The following is a 10,604-nucleotide window of genomic DNA, read 5'->3' as shown; positions in this document are numbered from 1 at the left end:
ATTCTGACTGAAACCCTCCTCTTTAGGTTGGTATTTTAAAGGAAATATAGGTTCTATGCAGTAGTTATTCCATTTCTCATCATTATCTCTAATCCCAATATAAGAAAATACAATAAAGTCATACTTGAGTAGAAGGTTTGTCGGCTATACAGGAGCTATATTCACTTCTAGATCAACTGGGACATCACCACCTATAAGAAGAGAAAGAATGGCATTTAGTTGAGAGCAGCATCCCAGGGATAACTAGCTCTATGTAGTTATTCATCCCTACATCTTTCATCAGAACTACACTAAACTTCATGAAAGATGATTAAATTCTTATTCAACTGAAGTCAAGTGCAAAACTTCTACTCAACTGGGAGTCAGGCTTTTCACCCGGCCCGTGAAAGGTTGGCTTTGCCTGTGGTGTTGAGCACCATCTAGTGTCCTTCCTCACAATGGCCAAGGAGATGCACTTTGAGCCTTTAGATGAATGAGATCAAAGGAAAAAAAAAAAAGCAAAAAAAAAAGCAGCGTGGCTTAAGGTGAAGTTGCTGTGCCAGGGAACTTATTTGTGACTTTTGAGGGCTCTCAGTGTCCTTTTTCTGCAATGACATCTGTAGCACCATGCATTTAGTCATCAGCTGTCCTGAATATAATCCAAAACACTAGTTGCTAACATTTTTCATTGAAACATCAAACATAGCAAGATAAGCCATCATAAATTTAATATTGCAGCAGCTTTGATATAGTGCCTCACAAGAACCTACTACACCCTCCCAATAAAAACAGCAGAAAATCCTACATGTATATATTTATTTACACCCAAACAAAAAAAGTCATTGCTTTAGCATCTTTCATTTCTTACTTGACATCCCTTTTTAAATTCTCTTTTAGCCTTCTTGTTAACTATAGCTGGATGTGTGCCACCACTCCTTCTCTATAGCATTAAAGGACAGAATTCAGTGCTGACTGGCAATGTCAGTCATTCCCAACACAAACAGAGAGTAAGTCAAGCTTTTGACAAATCAAATAGATTTGAAGTCCATTTTGCTCATAGTTGATTAAATTTGTGAAGAAACTCAGAAAGAAGTTACAACAGCTCCCAGCAGCAGTATGAGAGAACAGTAATTTTCTCATGACTCTGGGATACAAAAATTTAGTACGAAATTTCCATTTTACATATAATGCTAAGCAGTTATTGAGTTCTTTTAACTAGCACAGGAAATATACATTAAAAAGTTACTGAATTCAGACAAATTTTGAAACACTTTCTGCACAAGCAACTTTCCAAATGTCATTGTGGTGCTCATCAGCGTGCAACATCTGACCACATAAGGTTTGTCAATTTAGACAATCTTCTGGCTTCATTGAAGGCTTTTTCTCAGTCATGTTTTTCCTAATAGTTTAATTCAACAGAAAGATGGCAGTAAGACACATTTATATATAAACGTATACTGTTTAAGTACATATATGTCAGTTGTTGAAGACTGTTCCACAACCTAAGTCTCCATTGGTATTTCCCTCAATGCATCGCACCTGGCTAATGCAGCCAACTGTCAAAACTCAACTGTTGGAGTGTCTCCTCTGAAGTGCCTGCGCAATTAAAAGAAGCGCAATCAGATGGGGAGCGTGGGGAAAGGTGAGTGTTGTGTCAGGCTGCTGTGGCACAGGCCTGCACATTGAGGCAAGCCAGAGGCTGGTGCTGTGGCTGAGCCGCCCGAACCTAGCCTCTCCTCCACCATCACACAAAGCAGCACTAGCACGTAAACGACGGCAGCTTGGAACCCGCAGTCACAACCGCGCCGGCGGTAACCAAAAAGCGAATAAGGAAGACGTGCAGCAACCCAGGACCGCCGCCCTGAGCGCTGGCCGCCATTTTGGGCGAGGCCAACCACGCCACAGAGGGGCGCGTGCCCCAGCCAAGATGGCCGCCAGCCAACCCCCCCGTCCCCCGTCCCGCCTCGCCTCGGATACAGACGGGTGAGCACCGGAAGTGGTTCTCCCATGCCGGAAGTGCCGCGGTTCCGGGAGCGGCGGCCGGGCGGTGATGGCAGCGGGCCGGCAGCGGCGCGGCGGGCCGGCGGGCCCCTCCTTCTCCCGGCGCGTCGGCGCGGGCTGAGGGGAGCGGGCCGCCTGCCGCCGCCCTCCCGCTCCCTCCTTCTCCGCTGGAGGAAGGTAAGAGGCTGCCGGTGACGGAGCGGCGGAGCGCTTCTTGCCCGGAGCGAGCGTGGAGCGCTCGCGGGAGGGCTGAGCGCTGCAGGAGTCGCCAGCGGCCGGTTTGCGCGGTCCGGTGCGGGAGGGGAGCCCCGCAGCACCCGCGGAATGGGGGCGAACGGCTCTGATAACTATCGCGGGTGTCTGCGAAAGCTGCAAATGCAAATAGGGTCTCGAAAGGGAAAATGAGAATGAGAAAACTCTGACGTTATCTCTGCCTTCTGCGGTGTAACCGAGAGCTCCTCTTCTGGCAGGAGAAAATCACCCACTGTTTACCACCTTAAATCTACTGCATTTTGAATACTGGTTGTGCTTTTAATATGCGTATTCCTCTTGAAGGTTTATTTTCTCTGAAGGCAACTACTTGTCAGCCATCTCTAAAGTGCCAAACTACTGGAAAAAACGGACAGTGACTTTGCTATTGGGTAACTGTGCACTCTGGAATTTAAGCTTTTACCCAGTAGACTACCAGCTTCTTTAGTATTTTTAGGACAACTTAAAAAATTGTTTAAGTCCTTAAAAGTATTAACTTGCTGTATTAAAAGGAAACATCCTGTTAAGTTGGTTTTAAGTATAAGCTAAACAGCAACTAGCTGTCACAGACATAAGTAATGGCATTCTCAGGTATTTATTGCCACTGTACGTTTGACTCCTCTAGCCATGAGAAACGCAGAAGTGTGAGGGCCAGAACAACTTCTCCAGGGCTACCCTGATCGCATTCTGTCAGGTCAGGATTGAGGATATCCCATCAGATATGGAAAACCAGGAAGTCGTTCAGGATTGCTAACCAGACAGATTAGTCTGGTCTCAGGAAGGGGGATGTTTTCAGTCTGCTCATCCTTTTATATGGTTTCTGGATGGGCTCTCAGCTAGAGCTTAATAAAACTGTATGTTGCTACGCTGCCAACTAGCAGTGATGCTTATGTTACTGGCTGGCTAGCAGTGTATTTGTCTTGCAGACATCAAAAAACTTTACAAGTTTCCTGTATTTATAGAAAGTCTTGTATTATCCCCACCCTGTGGCTAGAGACATTGAGGGCAGGTGGGGTAAGTAACAGCCATTTCATGACTTCTGTTTTGTTTACTCAGTACATAACTTTGGCCTGGTATAACTTGATAGCTAGCAGGCCCTAAACCAGTCAGAGCTATCAATGGAGCATTGCATGTAATTACCATTAGCTTGTTGCTGGCTAATGGTATAATAGTATAATTTTCTCTGATGTAGAGATAACTCGGGTTTTCAGAACTGGATGTCTGTGCTGTTTTTACTAATGTGTCATGAAAATTACAAAAAGTTAATTTGTGAAAACTAAGCCTCATCTGTATGCCTTCTTTCTCCAAGCTGTACTGAATGTATACATTGCCTTTTGTTCCAGGTGCAGAGCATGGAGAATGATGAACTTCCGCCAGAGGATGGGATGGATTGGTGTGGGGTTGTACTTGTTAGCAAGTGCTGCAGCTTTTTATTACGTCTTTGAAATCAATGAGACTTACAACAAACTAGCACTGGAGCACATTCAGCAACACCCCAAGGAACCACAGGAAGGAACTACATGGACGCACTCCTTAAAAGTACGACTGCTATCCTTGCCTTTTTGGCTGTGGACTATAATATTTTTAATACCATATTTACAGATGTTCTTGTTCCTCTATTCCTGTACAAGAGCCGATCCCAAAACTGTTGGCTATTGCATCATTCCTATCTGCTTGGCTGTTATTTGCAATCGTCATCAAACATTTGTGAAGGCCTCTAATCAGATCAGTAGATTACAACTGATTGACACTTAGCTCAGTTTCTAGTTTCCGTAGCTGTTTTGAAGCAATTGCATATGCCTGATCTAATCACAAGACTGAAGTTCTGAGTGAAGGCTGGAAAGAGCCTTTTCTTTCAAACGGTAAAGCAATGAAGAGAGTGACTGTTTTCTATTTAAAAAAAAAAAATTAACTTCAAAGGTTTTTAAATATGGGTCTATCAGAATGGCCAGAGTGGGACAGCCCTATGTGATGCTTGATGGAAGTATTCATCATTTTGCCTTAATGATGCAAAATTGCAACACTCCATCTGAAATGCTCTCTGAGGAAATAAGTTTCTGGTCCATGACTTTACTCCTCTGTGCAAAAAAGTGATTTCCTATGTTTTCCCTTGGAGTAAAATCAATGAAAATATACTTCTTTTGTGGTAAATGTAAAAGGAAAAAAAAATCAGAACATGATTATAAAAGCTGCACTTCACACAATTCTTTGCTTTTTCTTTTTTTTTTTTTAAGTAATTCATAACTACATCAGTGCTGTTTTTTAATGATTTTTTTAAAATAAGTTTAGATAATACAGGAAGCAAAGAATAAGAATAAAGTTTGTGCAAACCTTTAAAGAGAAAAAGGTACTTCTTGTATGTGGTAGTATACTCTTTTCAGTGACCACAACAGTACCATGTTGTAGTAAGTAGGCAGTGAGGAGTGGTATAGGCCTGGAGATTGGTGCTTTAAACTCTTTCCTAAAGAGTCAAAAGCAGCTTGTGCTGGCATTGGCCTGTAGTCTGCACAAAACTTGATTTGTGTTCCTTCTCCTATCTATAGAAATCTCCTCTGATAAAATTGCAAGTGATTGGAATTTACTATCATTCTGTATCACTCTGGATATGATACAAAACCATGTTCTAGGAGCACTGATGTATTAGGAGAAAGTTTAAATTTGGGAAAGTTAACTGATATTAGGTTGGAGGTATGCTACAAACAGGTTGTAAGACACATACTTCTTCAAATTTCTGGAAGAAACATAGTTAAGATACCTTCTTCTCATTCTTGCAATGAATGCAAATTTCTTCAGTCGTACTGAAATTCCACTGGGATTTCTTACCATAATTTCAACCTCTATTTTTCAGGGCTGTTTTGGCATAGCATTTATTCTAACCACTGGATTGTCTATTTTGAATAATATCGAATCTGTTCTTTCTTCTTGTCCTTTTTTGTTTCTTACAGTAACTAAATTTTTGAGCCAGCCATGATGGAAGTAACCTTCTGAACATGAAAACAGTGCAAAATATGCTCTTCAAAAGCAGTAGGCCCAAAACAATGAGTGAAACTCCTTGATTATCATTTCAATTGTATGTGCTTGTCAGTACCTCATCATCCCAAATGCTAAACCATTTCTGACTACTTTAAGGGAATCCTGGAGAATATCAGCTTTCTCTTGCTTCGGAAAGAGAACACTATTTTCAGTGTCGCTATGTTTAAGCATGTTTAAGTTATATCACCTTAAACTTTCTGTTTGCATTTGGAGATGTGTTGAGACACTGGTTTCAAATGCCACCATCGGTGCTAGGACCTGAAAACACAATGTAGCCTTTACAAGAAAGTTTTAAGTTCTAAGTGCAATATGAAAAGGAGGAAGCTGCCATCTTAATATGCTGGAGTAAGAATAAACTTTGACTTGCGGTATCTTTGGGAGTCGGAGCTTTTAAGCTGTGCTGTTTCGTAACTTTAAAAATCACCATCCTATTTATCTAGAAAATAAAAACTTTTCAATGTTTATAAACAAAAGTCTGTTAATGCAGATACATATGGTGCTTTTTTTTTTTCCTAAGATTGTTGCTGGATAGCAGTGCTGGCAGTCAGCTGCTGTAGCTTACTCTCCTGGCCTTCCCTCAGTGTGTATGTTTGATCTTTGTTGTCCTTTTATGCTCTGTGCTGTAATTACTATTCTGTAGCGTGAGGTTTTGGGGCTCGCTGGCTGAAACTGAATCTCTTTGTGTAACAGGGAGATAGCTCTGGCTGGACTGTGTTTTTAACTTGATGCTGTAGTTTTTAAACCGAGTGTTTATATTGTGTCTAGAGGGAATTATTTAAAGAACAACATCATAAGAGGAAGCATCAAAATTAGAAAATGATAGGGAGAACTGCCTAAGTTTCTGTTGTGCAAGCATGTGGCATTTAGCAAATTCATCAGCATGCGATGAGCCAAGCTGTCTGGATGTGGAGCATGTGATGAGTGCAGTAGTGACTTACAGAACAGGGGTTTGTGTTTGTAGACTTTTCCATCAGAAGTCTGGTTTTGGATTAAAGGTGGCTACAAGCATGAGCTTTACAACTAACTACAAAAAGACACAGAATCTAACTGAAGCAAATGTTATGTCTGTAAGGGTTTCAGGAGCAATAGAGAGAATTAGTATTAACTATTAACATAGTGCATAGGAATATTAGACAATAGGCATTTTTGGCACTGGTGGAACATCAACAGATGAAGTCTCACAGAATAAGTGAAGGAAGGACTATCAAAATTAATCATTAAATTGGTTTTTACTGTAGTCTTAAAAGAGGTAGTGAAATTACTTTAAGCTTGATTATCCTGAAGATTTTTAGATACTGTCAAGGCTAATTAGTTTTCAGTCACAGAAGATAACTGCCTGTAACCCAAATTGACATTATCTACAAGCTTTTGGGATAATCAAGCTCAAAGAAGTTTTACAACCTCTTTTAAGACTACAGTACTTGTCAGTTAGTTCTTGATCATGAATGACAGATAGTAGCACAAATCTGTTCCTACAGCAATGGCATTAATGAAAGATGCAAGAGTAGCTTATACTAGAACCTGCTCATAAAAATCTACTTAGTTCTTTTCACTGAGTGGGCATAAAAGATGAGTTGCTACAACTTCCACTTAGGAGTAGGAAAGCTATTTTTACTCTTTTAACTTAAAATGAGTTAGCTCAGACCTGATTTTGAAGAGCTTCCAAAAGCAGAAGCAGTAATAATAGAGACAGTAATGAAGTCCTCGGAAGATTGCTAACCTCTACCAGCTTAGCAATCATTTTGAGCTTTAATTTTCTGCCCAGAAAGTGAGAAGCTGTAACACAAGGTTGATTCATGTTCATCTCTGTGCCACCTACCCTGGATTTCTCTTTGTGTTTGTGTCACAAGATAAAGCTTTGTCAGACTGCTTGAGGATCACTCTGGGGTAGTCTGAGTGTTAGTTTCATTAGCTGCTCAACCTTCACCTGACAGTCCCTTCCTATCTCAGGAAAACATCTGCCACTTTTAAGCGCTGCTGAGCCTGTTCTTCACTTCCTCCTGTGGGAGAGCAGGTCCAATGAAGAGCACAACTTCAGGCTGCAGCCCTCCAAACTTGGACAGAAGTAAGTTGCAATAAAATGTGTTCCTTATCAAGCACGTTTCTTCCAGCAGTGAAGTAGAACTGCAAGCTTGGTTTCTTTTTTTAAATAAAAATACGAGGATTGACTTATCCTTAGAACAAAACTTTCCAGTTTGTGCAGGGTATCTATTAAGATCCCTTATTTTCTTTTGACTGGTCTGCTGTTGTCTTAAAAGGATGCACTCTAGTTTCTAAAAAAACCTGCTTTTCATGTGCCCGTCTCAGATTATAACCTCTTTTCTATATAAGACCTAATGCGTGAAAGCAGTTTAATAACTTTATCAGGTAGTTAATTTGTAAGAACTGACTCACCTTTGCTCTCCTTAAAGCTAGCCCTAGGTACAGGTTTCTCTGGAAAGAAAGAACATGCTACAGCCACAAGAAGAAACTTCTGCTCGACTCTGTCTTCAAAGTCTGTTTACTAGCCCAGTAAATTTTGGTTAGTGGACATGCCCAAAACCACTGCTCGGTTGTTTACACTGCTGAGTATTAACCTAGTTACGATATGTTAAACCCCAGGATACATGATTATGTCCTAACTGCTAGATTGCTGTGTATTTTAGAGAGAATGTGGTATCTGTAGGAGCTTGTGTATAAATGAACTTTTAAGCTAGAACGAGTAGGAATTATGCAGGGGCTGCAGTAGGTGAATTGGAATTGCATTCAAACCCTTTTAATGAAAATTATGAGTGAATCTCTCTCCTGGGAACTAGGAAAGGTCTTCCACTTCTAGACGATGCCCTGATTATTTGGCATAAGGGAATTGCCCCTTTCCCTCACAGAATCATCTGAGTGTCTAATAAATATTGCACTTGTGATTTCAAACTTTTTTTTTAAACACAGAACACTGCAACCTCTTAAATTCCATTGTGAATTTAGCCTCAAATTTGTTTCAGTATTTCAAAGCAGTAACAATAGACTAAGATGTCATACAATCCCAGTCTACGTGAAGGAGACTTGCTTTGACTTTTTTGATGTTGTTTTACAACTAGTAAAAGTAGTTGGTTCCCATCTAAATACTTCCAAGAATTTAATTTTGTATTGCTTCAGCTCTTAATTCAATAGAAACGTACCAGCATTCTCCCCCTTTATCAGTAAGGAAATCCATCTAGCCCCTTCTCCCTAGATAAATTAAGTTCTCTTAGTAAAACACACAAACTATACTAAACAGCACAAGAGATGGTGAACTGGCCTTGTTCTGTGCCAGCCTGAAGTTTGGTTAAGGTACAAAAGCACTAGCATATCTTGGAGATGAAGAGTATGCCATCTTTTCTCCATTGAGGCTTATCTACTCTACCTAAAATGCAAGGGACACAGTTGACTTATGACATGTGTGAAGCTTCATCCTCTTGGACAGCTTTGTAAAAGTCATCACAGACTTTCTTTTGCTATGTTCTCCACACACACAAACCTTTTCTTCCTTCAGAACATTTTGGAGCCTCTCCCACAGCCATGGAAAAACCTGTATGTTTCTCTGACTTGGTTGCTTGGAAAAAGGGTGCCACGACCAGTGAGCAACACCAGCTAGTTCTCTGTGTTGCTCCATGTATGTACCTTTCCCCAGCTGTCTGGCTAGAAGGACAGTACAGGGAGGGGGAGACTGCAGTCCTTCTGGGGGAGAAAGGGGCTTCCCAGAAGGGGTTCAGAACACAGCTGTTTCTGTGTAGAAAGGGAAAACAAAACTATCACAGCAAAGCTTTCTGTACCCAGTTACCTTGCAGCAGCTCTCAGAAAAGTCAAGTTCTGTGTTGCAGAGTTAGGGCACCTATGTCACAGGCAAACCTAGGGTTTCGAATTACTCGAGGCCCCATGAAGCTCCATTACCCTTTTCATTGTTTAAAGTATTTGTGGCCACAATAAGGACTAGAAACAAATAAAAGTAAAACTCAAGCAGCTGTTCTTGACCCAATGTGCATTGATCTCTTCTGGAGCAGCATGTTACTGTGTCCAGGATGACAGAAAAAAGAGGTATCCCATTAACTGGAGTATTACCTGCATTTACTCCCAGACTGGTCAAGTCAGGGTTTGTTGCTTTACACCAGAGGCTTTCAGCCTGTGACTCGCCAGTGGACTATTTACACAAAGGTTATATATAAAGACCACAAATTCATGCTTAATGTTAAATGTTGCTTTTTAGCCATCCCGCAGTTCACACCATTGCTGGGGTGTTTAGGACTGTAGTCTGGAGGGGGGGAGGAAGGAAAACACTGCTCTCAGATTTAGCCCTACAACAAGCTTCCAAAGCTCCAGAACAGAGCTCATAAAAGATGCCATCACTTTAGCACACATCACATGAAGAAGCCCTTCTGATATATTTATCAGCCTAGCTTTTTTGTACTAAATGTTGCCTTTGCCGTTTTGATAAGCCATTTCCTCCAATAAATTATCTACCCTAAACCACTTTAAGCGTTTTATCACGTTAAGATTTTGCAGCCTGACAAAGAGATCAGAATTAATTTGTATATTTTTTTCTTACCCTATGTCCTCAGCAACTAAAGCTCCCTAGTCTTCAGAGTTCATCTTTTCTCCTCAGTTACACCTCTGTTATATCTGCTAACAGAATAATGGGTGTATGAATTTAAGAGTACACAAAAGTGTCCAAAATACGTTTTCCAACTTTTTTTTTGCACTATTTCAAATGAATGCAGTGCTCATAAAAATTCACCCATAATTTATTCTGATACTTGGTGCTCCATACACAAGTCTCAAGATTTGCTCGGTGCCCATAATACATAAACAAACTATGCCAGTGGAACACATGAAAATTTAGGAAAAAAAAAAAGTTTTCCACACTATTAAATCAGTTCAGGCTCCACAAGAAGCTTTATGGAGTCTTTTACCCCTGTTCACAGAAGAATGCACCAAATAAAAACTGCGAATTAAAATAACATACGGGAAACATTAACAACTTTCCCCTTGCAAGAAGCATCTGTTACCTTAATGACATTCCATGCACTGCATTATCGTAAGAAGGAGCTACCTTAGCAGAGGGATTAGGTTATGCTGATTTATACAGCCAAGTTACACGTAATGGACTCATACGTGTTACTGGAATATTTATGCTCCCCCCACCTTTAAATAAACTATAGCAACTAGTGTAGAACCCTACTATGTTTCCCCTAGTTTCTGCCCAAAGTTTGGTTTTTATACAGCATCTAAAAAAAAAAAAATCACTCTCCTTTTTTCTTATTTTTTATTTTGAGGAAATAAGAGTTATGCATAGGCAGAATATTAAATTCTGATGTTTACTTTATTTGACT

General features: G+C 40.5%; 1 protein-coding gene and 1 long non-coding RNA gene across 2 annotated transcripts; both read left to right on the top strand.

Moving 5' to 3' along the window:
* Positions 1-2,018: 2,018 nt before the first annotated feature.
* Positions 2,019-4,433, top strand: LYSET (lysosomal enzyme trafficking factor). The gene is made up of 2 exons (XM_075753648.1): positions 2,019-2,157; positions 3,573-4,433. The coding sequence occupies exon 2, from the start codon at positions 3,589-3,591 to the stop codon at positions 3,982-3,984; it is 396 nt and encodes a 131-aa protein (XP_075609763.1). The 5' UTR covers positions 2,019-2,157; positions 3,573-3,588; the 3' UTR covers positions 3,985-4,433.
* Positions 4,434-5,779: 1,346 nt separating this feature from the next.
* LOC142601996 (uncharacterized) lies at positions 5,780-9,741 on the top strand. Its single transcript, XR_012835584.1, has 2 exons — positions 5,780-5,846; positions 7,235-9,741. It is a non-coding gene; the product is annotated as an uncharacterized LOC142601996 (long non-coding RNA).
* Positions 9,742-10,604: the final 863 nt, after the last annotated feature.

The sequence above is a fragment of the Balearica regulorum genome, chromosome 5, assembly GCF_011004875.1.
Source record: "Balearica regulorum gibbericeps isolate bBalReg1 chromosome 5, bBalReg1.pri, whole genome shotgun sequence".
Taxonomy (NCBI): domain Eukaryota; kingdom Metazoa; phylum Chordata; class Aves; order Gruiformes; family Gruidae; genus Balearica; species Balearica regulorum.
This window is presented reverse-complemented; position numbering and strand designations above follow the sequence as displayed.